The sequence below is a fragment of the Myripristis murdjan genome, chromosome 21 (genome assembly GCF_902150065.1).
Source record: "Myripristis murdjan chromosome 21, fMyrMur1.1, whole genome shotgun sequence".
In the NCBI taxonomy this organism is placed as follows: domain Eukaryota; kingdom Metazoa; phylum Chordata; class Actinopteri; order Holocentriformes; family Holocentridae; genus Myripristis; species Myripristis murdjan.
In genome coordinates this window covers 17,998,304-18,022,425 of record NC_044000.1, presented here as the reverse complement: position 1 = coordinate 18,022,425, position 24,122 = coordinate 17,998,304, and the positions used below count along the sequence as shown (strand labels likewise).

General features: G+C 40.3%; 3 protein-coding genes across 5 annotated transcripts; 1 reads left to right on the top strand and 2 right to left on the bottom strand.

Annotated features, from left to right (window-relative positions):
- The first annotated feature begins 90 nt into the window (after positions 1-90).
- Positions 91-2,592, top strand: trappc2 (trafficking protein particle complex subunit 2). Of its 2 annotated transcripts, none has more exons than XM_030081483.1 (5): positions 91-140; positions 418-522; positions 750-894; positions 2,134-2,219; positions 2,317-2,592. In XM_030081483.1, the coding sequence occupies exons 2-5, from the start codon at positions 430-432 to the stop codon at positions 2,413-2,415; spliced, it is 423 nt and encodes a 140-aa protein (XP_029937343.1). In that variant the 5' UTR covers positions 91-140; positions 418-429; the 3' UTR covers positions 2,416-2,592. The 2 variants fall into 2 exon arrangements, with proteins under 2 accessions (XP_029937343.1, XP_029937345.1); XM_030081485.1 differs by having other exon boundaries at positions 123-227.
- A 2,033-nt stretch (positions 2,593-4,625) lies between these two features.
- On the bottom strand, positions 4,626-7,309 carry rab9a (RAB9A, member RAS oncogene family). 2 transcript variants are annotated; one of them, XM_030081395.1, is made up of 3 exons: positions 7,078-7,309; positions 6,641-6,760; positions 4,626-6,463 (listed from the first exon to the last, which is right to left on the bottom strand). In XM_030081395.1, exon 3 carries the CDS (start codon positions 6,422-6,424, stop codon positions 5,816-5,818), a length of 609 nt encoding a protein of 202 aa, XP_029937255.1. In that variant the 5' UTR covers positions 6,425-6,463; positions 6,641-6,760; positions 7,078-7,309; the 3' UTR covers positions 4,626-5,815. The 2 variants fall into 2 exon arrangements, with proteins under 2 accessions (XP_029937255.1, XP_029937254.1); XM_030081394.1 differs by having other exon boundaries at positions 7,119-7,309.
- Positions 7,310-8,183: 874 nt separating this feature from the next.
- On the bottom strand, positions 8,184-18,877 carry egfl6 (EGF-like-domain, multiple 6). Its single transcript, XM_030080887.1, has 13 exons — positions 18,650-18,877; positions 15,913-16,019; positions 15,470-15,562; positions 15,182-15,301; positions 14,914-15,033; positions 14,051-14,185; positions 13,847-13,969; positions 13,288-13,350; positions 12,476-12,739; positions 10,150-10,224; positions 9,966-10,061; positions 9,502-9,764; positions 8,184-8,921 (listed from the first exon to the last, which is right to left on the bottom strand). Exons 1-13 carry the CDS (start codon positions 18,721-18,723, stop codon positions 8,814-8,816), a joined length of 1,641 nt encoding a protein of 546 aa, XP_029936747.1. The 5' UTR covers positions 18,724-18,877; the 3' UTR covers positions 8,184-8,813.
- Positions 18,878-24,122: the final 5,245 nt, after the last annotated feature.

Genomic DNA, 24,122 nt, shown 5'->3' with positions numbered 1-24,122 from the left:
GGTGTTGTATTTAATTTAAAAATAAAGCACGTAAATTTCAAAATATTTTAAATATTTTAAAAATTTTGCTGTAATATATTTTAGTTGCGTAACCATTCCGTCATCATCTTGCGACTGTCCACCAGGAAGTGTAATTACAGGTAAACAAATTTCTATTCTGTTAAGCCAAAAGGCTGTTTTCTATCGATTGTTTTGACTGCCCTTGTACATCACATTGACAAAATATTGTAAGTAATGTTATCTTCATTTTATTCTCACAAAAGTAACTCGAAATAAGCTTACGAAAACGTCAGCCGAGCGATACGACTGGCTTGCTAACGGGCTCACAATTATTTGGATGTTACTGACACTGTCACTTTACAAGATGAATTTATTTCACTTAACGTTAATGTATTTTTATTTTAACTCATTTTCCAGGTTAAAAAAAAAATGTCTGGAAGTTTTTATTTTGTCATGGTTGGCCATCATGACAACCCTGTTTTTGAAATGGAGTTCCTGCCGGCTGGGAAAGCTGAATCAAAGGTAACTGGTGTTAAACTGCATATGATATAAACTGATATAAACTGCATATGATCTAACAACTATGTAAAATAAGTAATGCTGACAGCAACACCATTCGCTGGACGATAACACTTGTCAAACTCAGGTTTCTTGAAATTATACCAGGCTGTTGGAAATTATTAACCACAGATTGAGATGTGTATGATTATTTATGTGCTGTCGTACAATGTGTGTTTGGTCTCTAACAGGACGACCATCGGCATCTGAACCAGTTCATCGCTCATGCAGCCCTGGACTTGGTGGATGAAAACATGTGGCTGTCCAACAACATGTACTTGAAAACTGTGGACAAGTTCAATGAGTGGTTTGTCTCCGCCTTTGTCACTGCAGGACATATCCTTTCTGACTACTGTGTCTGACTCTTGTCTTTTAATCCCTTAGAGGACTTTGATGTAAGTAAAAATATTGTTATCATATGAAAGTAGGCGACCTAAAGAATCCACTGGCATCAAGGATGTCATGCAAGGTTGTTGACAAATATTATTCCATAGTAAGGCTACATTTTGGTGAGGGAAAAACCAACATGGCCATTTTCAGTGGGGTCCCTTGACCTCTGACCTCCAGATATCTGAATGAAAATGAGTTCTCTGGGCACCCACGGCTCTCCATGCAGTTTTGGCCACAAACCATGCAGGTTTTTGCATGCTGTATGAATGTGTTATTTTGGCCTATTCCAAATTGTGCCATTGCTGCAGACAGGGACCTACAGTCTTGGAGTTGCATACATTTGGTATGACTGGCAAGCTGAGGCTCTTGTGGATTCAGTGAACCCAATTTTATTCATGTGTGATGATGTGAACCCCCATAAGTGGCCATTTCATGGTAATGAGGCCATGTTTTAGAACTTGACCTCACTGCATAAAATGAGTCATTGTGACCTTTAAGATAATCACAGCTTCATTAAACTTTACATCCACAAACTAGAGGATAATTTTTTTTAAAAAATCACTATAATTCATAATATCGAATCAAAATACATTTCAAAATGGCACCCAATTATCGTTGTTGTACTGAATTGGGAGATAAGATATGCCGCCAGTGTCCCTTCAAGCTGATTAACATTACAAAATCATGTTATCACTATATTACAATCTGTTTTATTTCATTAAGGAAAAACATGCATTTATAGTAAACTCTTTTCATGCAACTGTCTATGGGAAACTACAACAAATGTTCGCCAGTGCACATCAGACTGTCGTGGAACATAATGATGTTATATTTCAAAGCTGAAATAAGTGTACAGTACAGTATGTGCACTCACAATTGTGTTTACTCAATGAACAAATCAAAAGGCTTTAAAGCCAAAAAGCTAATTGGATCATTTGATGTAACGAACTGAATGTAGAAATGTGAAACTGATATACCACAATGCAGTAATGCAAAATAAATGACATTCATGTATCTGATTTTAAGTTATTTTTTGTAGAGTGGAAAATTTAATTTAGTGTAAATCTGTTAGCAGTATGTCTTGATTGCATTTTTGAGGCAAGTCAAATGTATGAGTATGCATCCTGTTTAGTCACCTTTAAGGAAATTTGTGTTGAGTATATTTTCCTTAATCATCTATTATACATATGAGATTGATCATGCTGCATGATGTGCGACAAGAGGATGGAATCAAAAACTTTTTTAACGATGTGTATGATTTATACATTAAGGTACGTTTCCTTGTTTATTGTTAAAATTATTTAAAAGTAAGTTAACATTTGGTAATTTTATCCTTGTTTACTTTTAATGAGATATTCTCTTTTCCAGTTTGCAATGAATCCCTTCTACGAAATCAACGCACCGATCCGTTCAACAGCATTTGATAGGAAAGTCCAGTTTCTCGGCAAGAAGCATCTCCTGAGTTAATGGCCTCACACACAGAATAACATGGATACATTTTGTATATCTTTTTGTATATATTTTCTTTCCCATGCAATAGCTGTGTCACCTGTCTGATGTCAATGTGTTGTCTTACTTTTTTGTTGTTGTCATTCAATAAGGTTACATCTATAGAAAAATAAAACAATCAATATTTAAAATGTATTTTCTACAGTGATTTTTTTTTTTGTGTGTGTGTGTGTGTCTGTCTGTCATATTATCGCCAAGGTAACATCTTCATCTTGAGTACCCCGCCTTCATTTCTGGAATTAACTGCTTAGTGTCTCAAAGGTGGCTGTTCACTACAGATAATACATTTTAAGGTATGAAAAAATACCAGGTGTGCCTCGACAGTGAATAACTAAACACCTGTTTTGTGTCTTGTGCCTTGACATCGTTTAGGTTTGTGTTAATTTATCCAAGGCTGGACCAGCTCGGGCCTTCTAACTGTAAATATAATAGCCAGAAAGAGCAGCACTATTTAACAGTCTGAGCTCAGTTCAAACCTTGGGGCTGTTATGCCCTAACTCAGGAATGCAGTTATGTGTTGAAGATACAGTACAGGCCAAAAGTTTGGACACACCTTCTCATTCAATGCGTTTTCTTTATTTTCATGACTATTTACATTGTAGATTCTCACTGAAGGAATCAAAACTATGAATGAACACGTGGAGTTCTGTATTTAACAAAAAAAGGTGAAATAACTGAAAACATGTTTTATATTCTAGTTTCTTCAAAATAGCCACCCTTTGCTCTGATTACTGCTTTGCACACTCTTGGCATTCTCTCGATGAGCTTCAAGAGGTAGTCACCTGAAATGGTTTTCCAACAGTCTTGAAGGAGTTCCCAGAGGTGTTTAGCACTTGTTGGCCCCTTTGCCTTCACTCTGCGGTCCAGCTCACCCCAAACCATCTCGATTGGGTTCAGGTCCGGTGACTGTGGAGGCCAGGTCATCTGCCACAGCACTCCATCACCCTCCTTCTTGGTCAAATAGCCCTTACACAGCCTGGAGGTGTGTTTGGGCTCATTGTCCTGTTGAAAAATAAATGATCGTCCAACTAAACGCAAACCGGATGGGATGGCATGTCGCTGCAGGATGCTGTGGTAGCCATGCTGGTTCAGTGTGCCTTCAATTTTGAATAAATCCCCAACAGTGTCACCAGCAAAACACCCCCACACCATCACACCTCCTCCTCCATGCTTCACAGTGGGAACCAGGCATGTGGAATCCATCCGTTCACTTTTTCTGCGTCTCACAAAGACACGGCGGTTGGAACCAAAGATCTCAAATTTGGACTCATCAGACCAAAGCACAGATTTCCACTGGTCTAATGTCCATTCCTTGTGTTTCTTGGCCCAAACAAATCTCTTCTGCTTGTTGCCTCTCCTTAGCAGTGGTTTCCTAGCAGCTATTTGACCATGAAGGCCTGATTCGCGCAGTCTCCTCTTAACAGTTGTTCTAGAGATGGGTCTGCTGCTAGAACTCTGTGTGGCATTTATCTGGTCTCTGATCTGAGCTGCTGTTAACTTGCGATTTCTGAGGCTGGTGACTCGGATGAACTTGTCCTCAGAAGCAGAGGTGACTCTTGGTCTTCCTTTCCTGGGTCGGTCCTCAGGTGTGCCAGTTTCGTTGTAGCGCTTGATGGTTTTTGTGACTCCACTTGGGGACATATTTAAAGTTTTTGCAATTTTCCAGACTGACTGACCTTCATTTCTTAAAGTAATGATGGTCACTCGTTTTTCTTTAGTTAGCTGATTGGTTCTTGCCATAATATGAATTTTAACAGTTGTCCAATAGGGCTGTAGGCTGTGTAGTAACCTGACTTCTGCACAACACAACTGATGGTCCCAACCCCATTGATAAAGCAAGAAATTCCACTAATTAACCCTGATAAGGCACACCTGTGAAGTGAAAACCATTTCAGGTGACTACCTCTTGAAGCTCATCGAGAGAATGCCAAGAGTGTGCAAAGCAGTAATCAGAGCAAAGGGTGGCTATTTTGAAGAAACTAGAATATAAAACATGTTTTCAGTTATTTCACCTTTTTTTAAGTACATAACTCCACGTGTTCATTCATAGTTTTGATTCCTTCAGTGAGAATCTACAATGTAAATAGTCATGAAAATAAAGAAAACGCACTGAATGAGAAGGTGTGTCCAAACTTTTGGCCTGTACTGTATATATATTAAAAAAATGCTTTAAGAGACAATTCTGTGGGATTTTATTGAACATTTTGGCATACCAATCATACAATATTGATTATAAATGAAGGGTGGACGACACAGGGTGAAGGTAAATGAATGGGTGACCATTTCAATGCAAAAAAAAAAAAAAATGAATCTGTTGAGAAAGAGTTGACATTGTTAGTATAAAAAATTACAGTGCTTCAAAGACTAAAATCTATTATGTAAAACAATAATAACCTAAACAATGGAAAAATAGGTTTTACTGTCATGACAACTAGCTTGTGAAACCCCCTCAAGGGAATATTGTTCCTCCTGAAGTTCATTCAAGGATTTCTGGAATCCCCATAGGGTAAAAACTGTATACTTTGCAAATTACAAAACAGTTTTCAGAAATTTAAATACACAGTACGCCATGCATGTTAACTTTGCTTTAATGTTTATCAGCTGTTAGGGATCTTATCCCTCGGTGCTTCCAGCACATAACCATAATCCATTCAATATGCAGAAAAATGCACACTATCAAGGCCAAAAGGTGCAATAATCATGAAGTTTCCATTTCTCACTGTTCCATAGAGCACAGACTCAACTACTTCATGATAAATTTCAGAAATAAAGTTAGAGGACTACATAAATTATTTTCAGTTTTGTAATTATGTTTTAAATATGAATATATTATGTAGTTTATCAGACTATCTGCGGTATCACATTTGGGAGCCAACTTTAGCAAATTCTACAACAATCTCACTCAAAGGTAGTACAGCTAAACATTAATTCTAACAGTCACAGTATAGATAATTTGAAACAATTTAAGAGGGAAGTGAAACTCTGCAAAATATGGCAGTAACATCTGTTACACCACCACTAATTCTTACTTCCCCATTTCTGGTTCAGGGCCGAAACACTTTGTAGTACCCTGTGCTACCTTTTCACAGCCCAGGTCTCTGAGCTGTGGCAGAGCTGAGTAAACAATTACATGTTCTGTGCTGGTCTATAATTGGATTGGGACAAATTTAGTGTTTTCTTCCTCTTTATTACAGTAGAGACAAGTTCAAGCCTAGCATTACCCGACTGTTCAACAGCATACCAAACCATAAAGCCAGTAGCGTAATTAGTTTAAATAAGATGTTACTATAATATATAGGCCTACAGCCATATCACACAAGCATAAGAGCAAATTGATGTGAGTGATAACCCCTGGATGTTATGAACAGCAAGTGGCAGTGGAGCGAGGCTTTCTGTGGAGGTTGACTGTGTCCGTGGGGATGAGGTGGTCCGTCCTCTCCTCCATTGCCAACACTCTTCGCACTGCCTCTTCAAAGGCTACCGCCACATTGGTGGCATCCTTGGCACTGGTCTCATAGTAGGGATAGTTGCCGTTCTCTTGGCACCACTGCTTTGCATCCTCAGTAGACACCTGCCTCTCTGACACATCCAGCTTGTTCCCTAAGATCACAAATGGGAACTTTTCCGGCTCCTTGACATCTGCATAGTAGATGAACTCTTTCTTCCAGTTGCCTAAGTTGAGGAAACTCTGGTTGTCATCAACACTGAAGGTGAGCAGGCAGCAGTCAGAGCCACGGTAGAAGGGAGTCCTCAGGCTGCGAAAGCGCTCCTGGCCAGCTGTGTCCCAGATTTGTAGGGTCACCAGGTGGCCATCTACTTCCAGGTCCTTGTTGAGAAACTCCACGCCAATGGTGTGGAAAAGGTGTGTGTCAAACTTGTTGGTGACATATCGATTCATGAGGGAGCTCTTCCCCACACCACCATCTCCCAGTAGGATGACTTTTAGCAGGGATGTCTTGGCTGTCATGGCTGTTCACGTCCACTTAGCCACTTTGTAGCGAATGACCTGATAGGAAGATGCAAAGTGTGCGCGTTATTTTTCCATCCACACATGAGCCTAACATTGCTTTGGGGGAGACTACTACAATCCAGCACCATTTTACTTGGGACAAACACTGGATTTTGTGTATTTATGATGTTTTTCCTCTAAGAGAGTGAACCCGTCCCTGCCCATTTGTCTCACCCGTGATTGATTTCGATCTCCTCCACTTGCCCAGATCATGTGCTGTAGACGGTGGTCCTCAGTCACATGCGCCTCTGTTTCATGTTGGTCTGAGCAGCCATACAGCTAACGTTCAACCAGCTGCAACACAATGACAAGCAATGGGTTTCAAGATTAACAGCTGGCCCGGCTAGGAGATACATCCATCCCTCCGGTTAGCATTAACTTACAGCAAGTTAAAGCACAATCTGCTAGCAAATGTTAGCTGACACATCAATCTCAATAACTTCTCACAGCGCAAACAAACTCCTTGCTTTGTGCTGTATTAGCGTATTATATGTATTATAACACGACTGACTGTAAAATATGACACTGATCGAGAAAAAGGCTAATTATCAATTGGCTGTTAGCTCGTAAGCTAAGAGCTAGGTTAAAGTTGTAGAAGAGACAGCTGTTACCTAGCTAAGGTTTACTTGGCAGCAAAATGTAGTTTCAGTACCTCGCTGAGTGGGTCACGCAGCAGTTGGGTCAGCAGACAGTGTAATAAAATAATATTACTATGTATGCTTGATAGCTCCTTCTTTTGGCGTGGCTCAAAATAACGTCAAGTCGTACCGTTTCCCAGTGAAGCCGCAAGACTTTATGCTAACGTTAGCTACTAGCTGCTAACAGGCTAACGTTAGCTACACGGGCAGCACTGGATCACGTGATCTGGCCAAACACAAACATGTAGCGTTTAGGTGACGACCCAGACCAAGTCGTATTTATTTACAGATGTCTTGCGCACATTTTAATAATTATCCGCAGCTCCAAACTGTACATCTGGTATGGAAATGTTTTTAGGTCTTAACGCCGGGCGCTAGTCGGCATATGTTAATAAAGATAATGTGTACTGAGAGTGTGATAGTATGCCTTTCACCGTATGGTCTTCCCAGTAACAACTAGAAACTCAACACCTTGAACGCATCTTTACAGCTTGTGTAGTGCACTAACACCACGAGAGAGCGTTGTTTATTTGTTAGCATCTTTCTTGGTTGACTGTTGTCAAAGTGGGGAAAAGCCCCAGGTGCAACCAAAGAAAAGCCTTACAGAAAAAGACTGGATAACTCCCCTGAGGTAAGCATAGGCCTAAGTGAAGGGTCTAGGCTTTAGTTTTAATGCATTAATTATCCCCCAAACCTACAAAAAATGTTATCTTATGATGTTTTGTATCAGCAAATGAGGACAGGTTAGGGAGAAGTACTATCCGACAAGGAAAGGGACACAATTTTCAGCCATTTCTGAGATACACTTTGTTCACTTGTGTCCCAACATGACAGTTATATTTGTTTAAGACTGCAAATCCCCCTAAATACCCCCATGATTTATGATACTAACAGAGGGGCTTTTCAGTAGTTCTGTGTCGCTTGATTGGTGATACTGCATCAGCATCTGCAGTAGCCTAAGTGACATGACTGAAAATGATAAGAGCCTTCAGGAGTTAAAAAAGCAATTAATTTAAAATACTAATGATAATAAAAATTCATAATGTATAGAAAAAAGGACATTGCAGACCAGTTTAGAAAAAAAAAAACATTTAAATGTATCCTAGTCATACAATATGAAAGCATAATTTACAGCAGTTATGCAATGACACTTTTGACAGTTCAAAATAACCAGCCTTCAAAAACAGCTACAAATCTAAGATTGAATTTTAGATATAATTCACCTAAGAATTCACATTACATGTCATAGATAGGTTTCAGTTAACTTCAGCAATGCAATATCACAACACATCAAAGAACCAACTACAATACTGCTTCTTATAAGAGATAACTAACAGAAAACAAATTATATTTCTAAACCTGAGGTCTGAGTTACCATGAGAGCAGAGTACACTATTTGAAAACTAGTATGTCCTTTTTCAAATCATGTTAGCAGCATGGTGGTGGAAACTGAAGCGACCTTGCATGCATCAGTTGCTTTTAATCTTCCTTTGAGATGTGGCACTGTATCCTTTACACACTGTGTGGATGAATGGTGGCCAAACCACAAGCTTATAACATTAATACAATGTTAATGCATACTGTAAGAAATTTCAATCAAGAAACCCCAAAAGGAAGAGACCGCAGTCGGGGTAGGAAACAGGAATCTTCAGCATGTCTGTCATTAACATGGAGGAGATAATCAATCTCTTGACCAGGAGCGGAGGTTCTTAAAAGATTGGACCATCATCCTCTTGACAGGGGCCTGAGGTCAGCACGACGTTGTCCAATCCAATCTCCCCTGCGACACCTCCTCCACGTTCAGCTTCAAAGATAATCTGCAGGACATTGGATGTTATCATGGTTTGTTTTGGTTCCAGGATTACAATATTGAGTTAGCAATACTATTAAATTATTAAAACAGTATTAAAACATATTCTAAACTCAGTGAATCTGACATCTTAGGACTTTGCAGCATGTATTGATACTGTGATATGAGACTAGATATTGACTGGGATTTTGGATATCAGAATATTGTGATATAAGTGTTGGCCTCCTGGTTTTAAAAGCTGCATTACATTGAAAGGGTGCAATGATCTGAATTTATAAGACAGTTGTAGCAGTAGGCCATTATTTGCCACTGCCTGCTTGGTCATATCTACATTGCTTATTATTTCTTTATCAAAAATTGATCGTGTAGAAGTATCTTATGAAAGAACCAATAGTCAAATTATAGGAAAAAATTAGTTCAAGCTGGTCAGGTTGTGTGAAGACACTGGAAAGACATGATACTATGCTATTATTTTGCACTATCTATCCTTTTGATTGTATATGATATAATATTAATAACTGCTGTTTTGGTAAACAAAAAAGGTGCTCCATCAATACTCGCTCTGATTGATGAAATGAGTGACTCACAGATTCTGGGGCCTCCTCCTTCCATGCCACAGTGAGAAGCTCCGTCTGCCAGCCCTGGCTCCTGCTCCGGCTCTGCTCCCACACTGGGTAGGCATTGTTATCCAGCAGCACCCTGAGTGTGCCCACATTATTGCCCAAAACACGGTAGTCAAAGGTCAGACAGAAGCTACCCTGCTTGGTGCGGTCACTGAGAAGCAGCTTCAGCTTGGCCACATCTGCCTGGTCTCCTAAGAGCCCGTTCATGGCCATGTAATACTCAGCACCTGCAAGAGTTAACAGGGCACAGGGCTTATAAGGGATAAAGCCAATCTGAATTCCACTGAACCAATTTATCAGCATGTTTAAGATTCATCCTTCATTAGCCCCTGTACAAATCATAGAAGGTGTTATATGACACGTAGATAATAACATTTAACAACATTTAGAACAATTCAAGTCTTTAAGTATACTGTTTAATAATTTACCATTGTCATGGTAGGCTACACTCCAGTCCATGTCATCAGACTTGTCTTGCACCCACTCACAGGCTCCCTGATCAAAGTTGCAATCAAGGATGTACTCTAGAAGGAAAAAAAAGGGTCATCTAATTACCAAAACTGAGTAAACAGTCATTATAACGTGCTGACAGATAAACTGATGTTTGATTACCTTCCTGAACTGGTGCTATTTGGATTTCTTTGACCTCTGTTGCAGGGGCGAATACTGATTCAAAGTCCTCTGGTGCTGCTTTCAGAGAGTGGAAGAGAATTATAAAATATATATATCAGTATTATTACTCTGTTACATTCTCAAAGCTGCTTTTTCAGTGTTGCCCTATCAAATTAAAACATCAGGAATTCCTCTGAAAATATGTGATCTTAAATCATTCCAGAATTATGCAGTCAGGAGAATTTCCTCTCTGAAACAAAAGCCGGAGCGGGGCTTTTAACCAACAGGTGTAGACCTGCCCTGCTGTCACTCATGTCTTGAGACGGCACATTGAAACCCAAGCATACAGGACCCCAAGCATTTTAAAGCTCTTGAAGCAAACTTCCCCCACGCTAAGTAGCCCTCGACAGTCAGATGGGTGACAGCTGGGGTTATTGAACTTGCTCAGCCAGAGTGGGCTGGTGTTAGAGAGGGCTAGAGTGCTGATGACAGACTTTCCTACTGACAGTCAAGTCTGTTTGCACAACAGCTGTTTTGGGGAAAACATAATAAAAGGCTTGCAGTCTTTGTGCCCTCCCTCCCTTCCTCACCCTCCTCCCAGGAGCTGGAGAGTAGGCCCCGGGTGAGTTGTGTGTCCCTGGGCTCTCACATGCCGACAGAGTAAAATTCCTCCCTGGAGGTGATGGATGTCTCGGGGCCTGTCTCCTCTTGCTACCTGAGCTCTTAGACAGACTCAGTTGCCTGTCAGTTGTTTCCATAAGGATCAAGACTAGTGATGAAAGGCAGTCTCACTTATGGGTTTTCTCAGTGAGAGACACACCATTGCATAAGTGCATTGCCTGCTCCTTATAGGATTTCATCTGATGATACAGAGTCTGAAAAACCAGCCAAAAAATGTATATACACTTATATTATGAGGGAGATTGTATTAGCAGCTGCAAAATGTCTCTTTAGAAAATGGATCAACTCAGATGCTGCATTTTTTGTCTTTTCTTTTGCTGGATGCTGAGGTCATTTTGCATTGTGGATGTTAACCAATTCTTAAGTTTATGAACAAGTTCCAAAAAAAATATCAGGGAGGCCCTTCAGCCTGGAGTTGGTTTGGGTTAAGAAAGCTGGATGTGTTAAGAGTTTATCATCAGTCTTTCTTCCTATTTCCTATGCCTTCCTGTCTGCGACTGTTTCTTTGACAGTTACCATTTGGTTATCATTATCTGCTTTTGTTTTGCTTTTCTCTCATACCCACGCCACATCTCTCTGCCAAGTTCAGCAGAAAGTGACAGCAATGAAGATTAATTGTTGTATTAGTTGTTTTTTTTAGGAGGGGTAGAAGATTGCAGAGGTGGATAGATACAGTCATGCTGATTTTTGATCACATTGTTAATGAGAATGCAACAATAGTGAGATAATGATAATGATTTTTTGTTCGGTCAGATTGTGCATTGGCATATTGTTCTTCATTGAAACATCAGGTCTATTTTGTTGTTACTAACATGAAACCTCCCAAGAAGAATCAAACAGCGGAGGAGATTTGTGAGTGTGACATGGAGAACATGAAGCAATAGGCCCTTTGTTACCCTGGTCCAGGTCTTTAAGCTGACCTGTTCTTGTGAAATGGTAATCCTCAGGTTAATGCTGTCTGACAGACTATTGCATATCTGCTGGGTTAACATTTCAGATATACTTAACTGGGAAAAGTAAAGAGATCTGTCCAGTCTGAAATTTGCCAAAACCACAGCTTTTTTTCTGTGCTTAATCATGGCATGATGATAATCACATTTAACTACTGGAATTAAAGATTTTAAGTAGAGCACACATGGGATTGTCCCCCTTCAAGCATGGCCAATAAACTTGAGGTCTAAGAAAGGTGCGGGTTATGCTCCTGTAATTAGGGCAGGCTCAGACGTCATAAATTCTCTTTGACTGGAGACATCTGTAAGAGGTGGCCAAAGAGGATGTGGTTCTGTTACAAAGGCAAAAGGCTAGTGAGAGAGTAAATATAAGGACAGACAGGTTATTAGGTCACTATTTCAATAGGCCATGAGCTTCAAACACATAACATGGAATCATATAGGTTGTAAAGACTGCAATACTGCTCAGTTCCTTGCAGTCACTTGAATTTCAATTCCATCCCTAGACATAATGATTTTAACTGCATTGTCTACTAAAAAATTGCTGGCTGCAGATAAATGAGCTCTGCGTAAACATGAGCGCAAAAACCCTGTCACTAAGTTTGTTTAGTCAGAGTATGTTTAACTAATTGTGGACCACCCAGAGTGGCAATAAAGCAGGATTACTGTGTTGAAGCCAAGAGATAGGAGCCTACTGAAAACATCTCCTCTTGGATTGAGCTGGTTATCCTCCTCTTCCTCCTCCTCCTCCTCTTCCTCAGGAACCCCATCCTCCTCCTCAGGGAACTGAGCCTGTCCTTCACTTGGATTACCGATGTAGACCTCTCCATCATAGTCGAAAGGCTGCTGGCGAGTCTTAGGAGGTGGCGTCGTTAGTGGTTCAGGGATGAAGTTTTTGATCTGCTCATTGTCCAGCTTACCTCCCAGAATCTTGGGCCTCACTGGGGAGTCTGGGATAGCTGCAAGCGGAAAGAGGAATCAGGTCAGACCTCTGGAACTACAATCAAAAGTCAAAACTACATTACCAGGATGTGTATGATTTTTTTTTTTTCTTTTGTGAGCCATTCACAAACCGCAGTCATGTTTTTTGCAGCTGCTGTTACTTAAGATTGCCCTGCAGTGACTTACCAGTTCATGGTTAAAGTACAATTTTATTTCCACTGGAACAATAATAACCAAAGAGGACAGGAGGACAGGCAGGAATATCCTTCTCCATGCAGTTGAGGCATAACAGCTTCATTCATAGCACATCATCTAAATTAGTGTCTTAAATGCACAAGCGTTTTATCACATATATACGGAGTCTGGAATGATTTCATGCTGAGAATTGCATGTCTCATATCAAGCTGTTTGTGCACTGGATATAAAGTATTGCCAGCCATGAGCAAGGGAGAGAATTGTGTGTGAGGAGGGGGAATCATTATGATAGACAAGAGGAGAGGAGGAACGGGGTGCATGGCAGGTAGTAAACAGCGGAAGCGGTGTCTTGTATTCCACTCAATCTCACCATTGAGGAAATCATCTGCACTGCCTTTGTCTCCATCCCACGAGCTCTGATAAAATGGCTTGACTACAAAACATAAAGGCATCTTCATTTACACTGAGCCTCCGGCCTCTGCTCATCTTTATTATGTCACTCAGCTATATCAGACATTTCCTGTTAATATCTGCGGTCAGGTTCAAGGAGTACACTGAGATCCGACTACTCCCTGCCCGTCAGATGGCTGGCTATAGTACAATGACAGATATTTACACAGGTGTGCTTTCAATCTGTGGCTCTTTGGCTAACATCTGTAAAGAGAGGAGGGGTCTGAAAACAGGAAACTAGCCTTGGCAGGACTGCTGTTTACCGATGTTTTAAGAACCCAAATGCAATTGGTGGCAGCTGGTACTGCTAATGTCAAACTGACTGCTCTCATCAGAGTGTTCAGAGATTATGAACTATTTAAATCAACAGTCAAATCTGTTATAAACACCAGCTTTATTTGTCTAGCTTTAGCACACATCAAAAGGTATCTGTGAAAGACATTAATCTGTAAATCTGTGTAGCAGATCTTGTATCTCACCAGAGCATTCAAAGCCATTGCCTCTGAAGCCAGACTTGCACCTGCACTTGTAGGATCCTTGAGTGTTCAGACAGACAGCATGGTGGCTGCATTTGTGGGTGCCGGCTGCACACTCATCAATGTCTGGAATTGGAAGAAGCCTATTTGTACTCCTAAAGCAGGATTAATGGCATACTTTCATCTTAATCAACTTGTATACCTTACCTACACAGTCATATTTGCCGTCAACATATTTCAGATCATAGCCATTCTGACACTTGCAGTAGTAGCTGCCAAAGGTGTTGATGCACTGTCTGTTGAATGGACACAGGTTTTTTCCAGTCACACATTCGTCAATATCTGAAGGGAAACAAGCACAACAGGAATGAAAGGCACATGGTTTCACATTCTAGCACATTTGAAATGTTGGATCCACAGCAATCCTGTGCTTCACTGCATCAAAACTATTTTCATTTTTCCTGTGTTAGCAAAATGACAAATTGGGTCTGTCTCAGCTCGAGCAGTTTTGTGGGGAGAAACACAACTCTAGTGTATCCTTCTGACTTACCAACCAGGAATGTGAAAGCCACATAATAGAGTCCCAACAGACTTTTGTCTTGACTCCTTCCATTGTATGCAATAACTCTAAATCCAGGAGACAGGGTTAGAATAATAGGAACGTGGGAAACCTCCAACATATGAAGGTGTAAATACTTCTAAAAAGCCTTTACATTCAAGTTTGTGGCTGGAAACATGGAGTTAGTTAGGCCCCCTCATCTGTATGTTTATAACATTTTCCCACATTGTGGTTACATTAGAGATAATGTAACCAACTGTAACAGATCTAAGCAAATGCTGATGGCCTAATCAGTGGCTACTAACAGTAAGTTTTATTTAGAAAAATAAAGAATTGCCCACCACTGACCACTGAGGCTGTCTTTTTCCTATCTAAGGAGACTGCCATCGCATTTGACATATATTTCCCCTAGTATGGCAGTATATAATTTTATCAGCTCTCAAGTAGTCAGTGTGTTAATAATGTGTAATTGTGACTGAGTGTGGCTGTTATCATCCTCAGTGTTTCTCACCGACACAGGTCCTCTCGTCAGGCCCCAGCTGCAGCCCTGCAGATGGGCAGAGACAGCGGATCTCCCCCTGTACCTCCTCACAGCCATACTGACAGTGGGCCAGAGAGCATGTCCTGGAGTCTGCATGTACACAAAGATACACACACGCACACACACACACACACACACACACACACACACACACACACACACACAAACATACGCATTAACATGTTTATGTACATGTAACAGCCATTAAATTCATGGATAGTGGACAGAAAAGACTCACTGGCGCAGGATCCATCAGGCATCAAAGTGTATCCATTGAGGCAGTAGCACATGTAGCTGCCAAATGTGTTCATGCAGCGATGCTCACAGGGACGAGGCTTCAGGCCACACTCATTCAAATCTAGAAAATGGAGTCAGTATCATTTACTAGGAAACAGGAAATACATAGGAAATGTGTTTGCTTTATAGTAAAATATGTATAAAATTAGAAAGTAAGGTGATCTATGAACTGGAAAGTTGTCATGAAGCCAGTGTGACCCAATTTTCCAGACTGACCCTCAATACTGACCTTGATTACATGTCTTTCCGGCGTATCCTGGGAAACACTTGCATTTGTTGGGGCCAACACACTCTCCGTGCTTGCAGCCATGGTCACACTGAGCTGGTAAAGCATTTCATATGAAGAAAATACCACCAGTAGTTTTGGTGGTTGGAAAGAGAGGAGGGTTATAGTCAAACCACACATCACACAAGCCAGGTTTTTCTGTCTGAAGTGTAATTTCCTCTAGATTTTCTGGGATCGGAACATATCTTCCATGAAAAGAGTAACACATTTGAGAACACTGTATTTTGTGGAGGGATTTTGTTTTCAGTGAAAACGCATAGTGCGTGAAACAAAATGCTTACCAAATGACTGGCATCAAGTAAAAAAAATTTAAAAAAAATAAATATAATTAATCTGTACTTCTGTGATTATAAAGCAGTTTATAAATGAATGTAGATTATTCTTACCCTCACACTGTCCTTTATTATTTTTCTTCCAGCCATAGCAACACTCCAGTCTTCTACCATAGCGACACACACCTGGTTGGTTTCCGGTAAGGACTTGTCGGTAGTGCCTTTGTAAAGAAATAATGGATTGAAAGGAAATATAGGTATTTTAAAAATGTATTTAATTTAATATTAATAATGGTAATAACAATAAAACTGTATGTTTATAGCACTTTTCATGCAGGGGGGTAGCTCAAAGTGCTTTACAGTCAAGTGAAGACACAAGAGAATGAATAAAAACAAACAAATTAAAGCATATACTGTGTGATAAAACTAAGCAATCGAATTAATAGCGCACAATAAAAGAGGTAGCAAACAGCTAGAACGGGTGCAATAGGAAAAATAAAATATGTAAAATAAAACAAAGGATAACATAAGAACAATGTAATACGTAAAAGATAAGAATAAAACAATTGGAAGAGTGACAGTTATAAGCAATGTTGATTAAATACGTTTTCAGCTGTTGTTTAAAAATGTTCACAGAATCTGCATCTCCTATAGCTTTTTGTAAGGATTTCCATAATTTTGGTGCATGGTTAAAAAAAAAAAAAAAAAAAAAAAAAAAAAAAAAAGACTGATCTGCCGATTTTCCTATTTGACTGATTGTCTGTATTTAAAAAAAAATAAAATAAAATAAACAACAGAACATCTATGAGGCTGTGAAGGATTATAAAACACCAACGAATTAGTGATGTAGGTGGGTCCCAAACCATTAACAGTTTTAACAACAAGTAAATGAACTCTTAAGGGTGAGTCTGGGATAATGCCCAGGCTCATGACCTCTGATCTAACCTGTGGTGCCAAACTGCCAAGTTGGGAGAGAATTACCTCTCTCTTGGCTTGTGGACTAAAATTTCTGTTTTCTCCCTATTTGATTCTGAAAGTTTGTCTAGTTTATTGCAGCCAAACCATTTGTCGAATGACAAAGGTTGGGTCATCACTTAGGTCCAATGAAATAGACAGCTGTGTGTCATCAGCTTAGCTGTGGGAATTCAGTTTACATTCTCTGTTTATATTCTTTATATTTTCTCTAATACCACCTAAAGGAAGCAAGTGTAACAAAACAAGCCAAGGACCAAGGCAACTTCCCTGAGCAACACCAAAAGGTAACTCATATTTCCTTGATACATGATCTCCATAGTGACAAAAAACTTTCTATCTGAGATGTAAGAGTGGAGCCAATTTAAAACACTCCCAGAGAGGCCAACCCAGTTTTCAAGGTGCTTGATAAGAATGTCATGATCAGTTATATTGAAGGCAGTGCTTATATCTAACAAAACTGGAATGGAGACCTTGTTGGCATCAGTGTTAATCCTCAGATCATTGGCAACTTTGGTCAGAATTAGAGTAAATAATGCATGGGACATCAGAATGCAAATTTGACCCTTTAAGAAAACCTAATTTCATTATAGTTGACTGTGGTCTCAAAATTCTGGATCATAATTGCAAGTCTGAATATATTTAGGAAAACAATTGGTAAACAAACAAACAAAAAAATGTTCCCTGTGTTGTTTTTGTGTGTAACAATTGATTGCACCCCTCCATAGTCTCATTTGGCTCTCTGAGTGTAGGCTTCCAGGCATCCATTTCTAATTATGGCCCTAATGTTAGTTGTGTGGAAAACAAACAACCTGAATGAAGGTTCCTCTTACTGGCTCCCTTAGGGAGAAAAGTGGGGCTCCCTATTGAGCAAAAACCAGCAGACAGGATGTAGGCTGCAGATGGAGAGGAGCACACTAATCAGGCACTTCTTGTGTTGCACACTGATACCTCACACATGAGCCTATACTTCCTCTTTATTTACCGTGATCCCCATCTGACACCAGTTACTGGATTTACTCTAAAGTTATTCTCAGTCAGTGCACATTTGAAATAACCTACACCGCGACTACATTGCATGTGTGTATTTTTAAAATGTAAATTAGATTAGGATGCTAATGTGCCACTTCCTACTGACTTGGTTTTTCACAGTAGCACTGGAAAAGTGAATATCTGAGCACTCCCTCATGGGATCAGCCCACAGCTAATCTCAGATATTATGGTAATCCCTCTAACCTCTAGCCCAGTGCCAAAGTCTATCATATCCCAGATGTTTAGCATTCAGGCGTTGCAGGGGTAAAGTACCTAAATGCAGCCCAGGCTCCAGTGGGACTGGAGGAATCTGAGACTTGATAGAAATCAACCAGAATAGCCCACAGGAGAGGCACTTCTTAGTGTGACAGGTGTTCCTCCGTTATTAACAGTTGCTGTGCCACATTTAGCTGACACGGTGCCATACCTCCCATAGTGCACGACTTGGCAGTGAGAGACTGATAGTGTATGCATGCCATCAAAACAACAGTTTTCCCTTGTAAAATTTAAAGCACATATTTCAGTGCAAACTTTGGGGCTCATGTTCCTCATTAGCTGCACTTGCAAGAATTACATGAGCAGGAAGAGGTGTTTAAAATAACAGTTACACCTTTGTATTGGCAACATGCAATTACTGTACCACAGGTGACACATGTTACTTTTGTTAGAAATACAGAAATATCATTATCAATGCAATGTCTTTTTCCAAAATCCACAAAAGTAAACCATGCTTTTCGCCTGCTGCATGTCTCAGGGTAGATCCACACAAACCAGAATGAACTGCAGCAGGAAAAACTCTCTTTTTCTGGTTAACACTGGCAACAGTGGTTTGGGATTGTTGACTTACCTGTGGATATCCGCACTACCAGATGAGATGTAGAGCAGGAGAAAAATGGCACCGATCAAAGTGAATGGTTGCATGTCTCTGCGTGCAGCTGGAGTACTTTGTTTCCCACAGGGCTGCCTTGGGTTGATGTGAATTTTGACTATTCCTCCTGGGGGCTTACACTCATTAAAATGCTTAGACAGGAACGAGTTACAGTTGAGTCTTCACACCAGGCAAGCCACAGTTGATGTGTTTCCTCGATGCAAACTCAAAGTCCCCTCCAGGGAAGAGTCTCTCTCTCTCTCTCTCTCTCTCTCTCTCTCTCTCCCTCTCTCTCTCTCATTCTCTTTCTGCCTTACTCTCTTGAAGGCAGTGGCTGTGCTCACAGTCCCATAATTTGCTTCCTCCTCTTTCTGTCTTAAATTCCAGAGGTGGGTTGTCACTCTGTGAAATGACACTGCACTGTGAGTGGGGTTAACTTGTGACTGTTGGAGGTGGGGATGGGTTTGTGAGGGGGTGGGGATTACGTTGAGGGGTGCTCTCTCTCACTCTCTCTCACTGAAACCTTATACAGGACCATATGAAGCTCTTCACCAGAAAGCAGATCACCAGAAATCCTGCTGTTGTGCAAATGTCAAATGCAGGACATCAGATCGTTGGTCACCCCTGCTTTTGTTTCTTGGACAAACATGAGCTGTGCATGGATTTTGATGGTTCACCTGTTCTGTGTTTTGCCATGCTCTTAAAGTGTCCTTGTAGATAATTAGCTGTATCAGCTAATTGTGGAACTCAGACATGCCTCTGCCTGTCATTAGCAGCTGCAGTGCTCTTTGATGTCTTTCTCACAAGTAGCACATAAAGCCTTGCTCTCTCACACATGCTAATTCCAAGTTTGGCCATAAAAGTGTTTAATGAGATTTCAAATGTTCAAAGTCAGCTCCAACATCTGGTACAGCTCTTCTGCACCCTTAGAACTGGACAGGTGATAATGTTGTGGGAACTCCAGGGTTCAGTTTACATTTGAAACAGGAAGGTGCCAACATGCCTTTCCCAAGTGAGTGGATGATGGGAAGGTTTTACTTTGTATTGAGGGTGGCGTGGCTCAGGAAGTAGAGAGGTCATCTGGTGATCTGAAGGTGCTTGGTTTGATCCCCAGCTCCTCTAGAGAGTGTGTTGAAGTGTCCTTGAGCAAGACACAGAACCCCCTAACTGCTCCTAATGGGCAACGTGGCACCTTGGATAGCCGCCTCTGCCATTAGTGGGTGAATAGGTGTGTGAACGGGTGAATGTGAGACAAACATTGTGAAATTCTTTGAGTGGTCAGTAAACAAGAAAAGTGCCATAGAAATGCAGTCCACTTACTGAGGGCAATATCTGTCAGATTTACTCATGGCTGACCTCGATTTCCACTGATGATTTTTATTGGTCTTTCATTTACTACTGTTGGGAGCTACAGTACAGCACTGCTTGCATGCTTGTGCTCTTTTCCCAATAGATAATGACTGATAAGAATTTATCATACCATGCTCAATCCTTTGTGCAGTATACTCAGAGACGCACTTTCAAAAGTTTTGTGTACCTCAAAGTCTCAGCATGATGAATTGAAAACTGCAGTGGAAATAGCTTTCAAATGGGAAGGAAGTCTGTGGTTAAACACTGTAGTTCAGCTGAACAATAAAATTCTGTGATTACTTTGCCAGACATTCAGTTTTTTTAAGTGACTGTACCACATACTGTACACCAGGAAGTGGTAATGGAATGATATTAACCAGATAAAAACACTCATTAGCTCTCAGTTGGTTTGGGTCCAGAGTGCTGACAAAGTTCAATCCGTAGAGCAGAACCTTGGCTTAAATGTGATTGCTTTCTTTAAAAAAGTCATTATGGAAATATGAATATCACATAAAATATGAATATTACCAGTGCATGGATACATTGTCTTGAGGCTGATATGGATACTGACTATCAACCAGATTAAGCTTTTCAGACATGCCTGTCTTAAAAGCATATGATTTTTTTGAACAGTCATCATCGTAAGCTTACACTATGTGATGTCAGACCTGTCAACAATCCTACAACTATTGTGTGCTTTGTGGAGACTGTTTCATATAAACCCATACCATCTCCTGTGGCTGCCGTTTTCAGTCTTTTTTTCCCTCCTCTCCAAAGTTTGTTGCCAAAATCTACACCAGGCTAGACGTCCTCCCACTGCTTCACCTGCAATTTAAAAAAAGCGGTCTCTCCCTGCCATTCCTGAAACTTCTTAGTAGTGGAATCCATGGAGCAAGTGAGGGCAGCCTTCGAAGCTCCAAGCCAAAAGGCTATGTTCTGATATGATGTTGGTAGGAGAATAGGAGAACATGAGAAGAAAACAGGATTTGCATTTGAGCATTGGTTTAGCCCAGCTATTAGCCTGCAGGAACAGCGTTGGGGAGAGTTTGTCCTAGGCTGGCCTCGATACTGTCATCACGTATACTTTTGGATGGGGGAGAGGCAAGAATGAAAAAAAGAGTTTCTTTGCAAAGAGTTTACATACAAATTTATTTTTTGAATACCATCTTGTGATAAAATCCCTTAGTGCACATTTAAGTGACACATTCCTAGAAAAAAAGAATCACAAAAATACAAATTCTATCATTGGCCAAATATCTACAGTAAAAATAATATCAGACTGATATTGCAGTCTCTCTATGAATTTTGGTTTACAACATACTGTATGCCATGAAATATACACATTCTACACAACAACCCATAGTCCAGAGTCCTTAGAAAGACATATTGTCACTATTTTCCTTCCCAGGAACATTAATCCATGCACCATTTGACATTTAATGGCAACAACAAAAACGGCTTTTAACTAGATATCATAATGGACATCTGTGGTAATCCTATGCCAAGCATGTGTGTGTCAGAATAACTCATGTGCAACCACACGCAAACACAGATATTCAGCCGCTCATTTCCCTGCGACTCCCACTTCTGGTCCACTGCAACCTGATGCTGTATGAGCAACATCTCAAGCATGTTCGTCATGCAAGAAACAAACATAAAAGCTATTCTCTGGGTGCTATTACGATGGCTATGTGGTTAATATGTTGGGGTAGTTGACAAGTGATGGAGCCTCATCTGCATACACTTCAAGCTGGCCCTGCTGAAGCCATAATTCTAACAACAACAGCACCCTCAGCTGTCCTGCAGATGGTGGAGCTCACCTGTTGGACACAGCACCCTAATTTTGACTGAGTAAAATAGCTATGCAGCAGCCAGTTTTTACTTTAGTAAAGGTCTTGGCAAAAGGATTTGAAGTATTTGATTATAGTGGTATTACAAATTAACTTAAGACCCCGTATGTACAAAAAAAAAAAAATCTCTTTAAAGATCCATACAGAGAGGTGTGAGCTTTTGTTTTTTCTTGTTTTTTTTTTTTTTTTTTTCATTTTTCTCCAGTTCATTTTTCTTCCACATGGGGGAGACATGATCAAGTAGATTTTCTCCAGCACTAGTATAAAGCCTGAGGCAGACAAAAGGCCATATGTTGCTGTATTTGTTGCATATAGTGGAGTTTGATATAACTTCTATTATGCAAAGGTGAAAGAGTTAATTTCCCTTTATCTGGACTGCATTAGCATTTTAATTCAGTAGTATACAGAGGTAGAAGAAAACTATTTTCATGACTAGGTGTATCACTTCGGAGGTTTCATTAAATGAACATCTGGCTTGTTGTGGCTTGTGGAAGGATGTGATCTGCTTAGGCCTGCTCAGAAATCTCAGCTGTTTGTGAGTGGAATTTTACCAGGAGAGCTGGCTTATAGTGTGCTTTGTCTCTCTCTGTCACCAGGGGTCTCTATCTGCATAAGTTTTTGGTTTACTAGAGGAAGTTGCATGGTTTCATATCCTGAATGAGAGTGGGGCTGCGCGGTGTCTCTGTGTTTAGCACCGTCATCGCACAGCAACAAGGCCCTGGGTTTGAATCTTGGCCCTGGTCCTTCCTGTGTGGATTTTACATGTTCTCCCTGTGTTTGTGTGTGTTTCCTCCCACAGTCAAACAAAATGCAAGTCAGGCGAACTGAGGACTGTAAATTGCCCATAGGTTTCAATGTGTGTGAGTGCCCCTATCTGTATGTTAGTCCAGTGATGGACTGTTGAGGTCCAGTGCATTTCCCTGCATTCTGTCCAGTGCATGCTGAGAGAGGTTTGACCTCGATGACAGTGTGCATTTTGTTGTAAAGAAATGTGGCTCTTGATTGGTCACTTGTCCATTTTGTCCATGAGTACCTTGGATCATAACCATAGCCCTAACAGAAAAGAAAGATCATGTGCATAAAAAGTGCATGTGTTATACATAAACTTGGCCTTTATTGCTTTCTTTTCATCATGCCTCAGATTTTGAAACTGCAGCTATAAAAAATTAAGCTGTGAGCTCTGCTAACTATTTTTTTTCAGGACGTGTGCCTACACACTTCCTGAAATTCAGTTATAGGCCTACTTCTGTTTCTTTGCAGTTCTCTTTCTCACATTAATGAGGTGCACTCTTGCACATGTATGTGAGTGATGTGACTTGATAAGACGATGCAGCTGATATTGGGTAGATGTACTCTATTAACTGGAGTATATAACGCCTGCAAAATGCATATGCTCCCTTTACAGGAAGTCTGTCACCTCTTCATGTGGGCATATCTATTCATTCACTGTGTGGCATACTGTGGCCCCTGGCGCAATGAGCAAGACTTTGACTATAAAAGGAGAGACAAGTCTGTTGAAGAGTTATTTTGAAAGTGATGTGTGTACACAACCACATCCTGCCTTGAGTGGAAGATGACATGAGCAATGTGCACACCACAGTGAACACTGTGGCTCCCATTAAAATGCGCAATTGCTCATCAGAGAGATTGTAGTGGGTTGTAATGGATGGATTAACACAAGATTGAGCACACACTAAATTTGAATTTCAGCCAGGTTCATCTCACATTAGTCAAGCTCGAAAAGGTCATTGGTAGCAAAATTGCGATGAATTATGTAGTAAGATTGTTATTTTTAATAAGATTTCTACTATTATGCTACAGAAGACAAAAAAAAAAAATGTTCATCTAACTTTTTAGACCAAAGAATGTATTACTTTGCAGTGGGGCCACTCTCAAAACCCCAGATTATATAAATCATACAGTATGCTGGGGAAATGTCTTTTTAATGTCTTTTAAATGAGTATTTGAGCATGGGGAGGTGAGTTAAAGCTAGCAGTGCTGCAGGGAGGGAACTAGTATGGCTGACCCCTGCAATAATAGATGTGACCTTGAGAACATTAGCAAATTATTTTGGACGAGAATGCACAACTCAGACAAGAGTATCCATTAGATTTAACAGTCTAGTGCTACATATAACTCGTGATGATTGAGGATTAGAGTGATAATATTTAAGTGATTATAATATTTCATATGCATTGTGCAGGTTTTTTATTTGTTTGAAATTTTAGGCATTCAGCCAATGATAATGTAAT

Coding starts and splice junctions, on each gene's coding strand:
- trappc2 (XM_030081483.1), top strand. CDS start 430: ATGTCTGGAAGTTTTTATTTTGTCATGGTTGGCCATCATGACAACCCT. Junction 523..749: donor CTGGGAAAGCTGAATCAAAG/GTAACTGGTGTT, acceptor GGTCTCTAACAG/GACGACCATCGGCATCTGAA. Junction 2,220..2,316: donor TGTATGATTTATACATTAAG/GTACGTTTCCTT, acceptor TCTCTTTTCCAG/TTTGCAATGAATCCCTTCTA.
- rab9a (XM_030081395.1), bottom strand. CDS start 6,424: ATGACAGCCAAGACATCCCTGCTAAAAGTCATCCTACTGGGAGATGGT.
- egfl6 (XM_030080887.1), bottom strand. CDS start 18,723: ATGCAACCATTCACTTTGATCGGTGCCATTTTTCTCCTGCTCTACATC. Junction 13,970..14,050: donor CGGCAAATATGACTGTGTAG/GTAAGGTATACA, acceptor TTCCAATTCCAG/ACATTGATGAGTGTGCAGCC. Junction 10,225..12,475: donor TCCAAGAGGAGATGTTTTCA/GTAGGCTCCTAT, acceptor CTCTGAAAGCAG/CACCAGAGGACTTTGAATCA.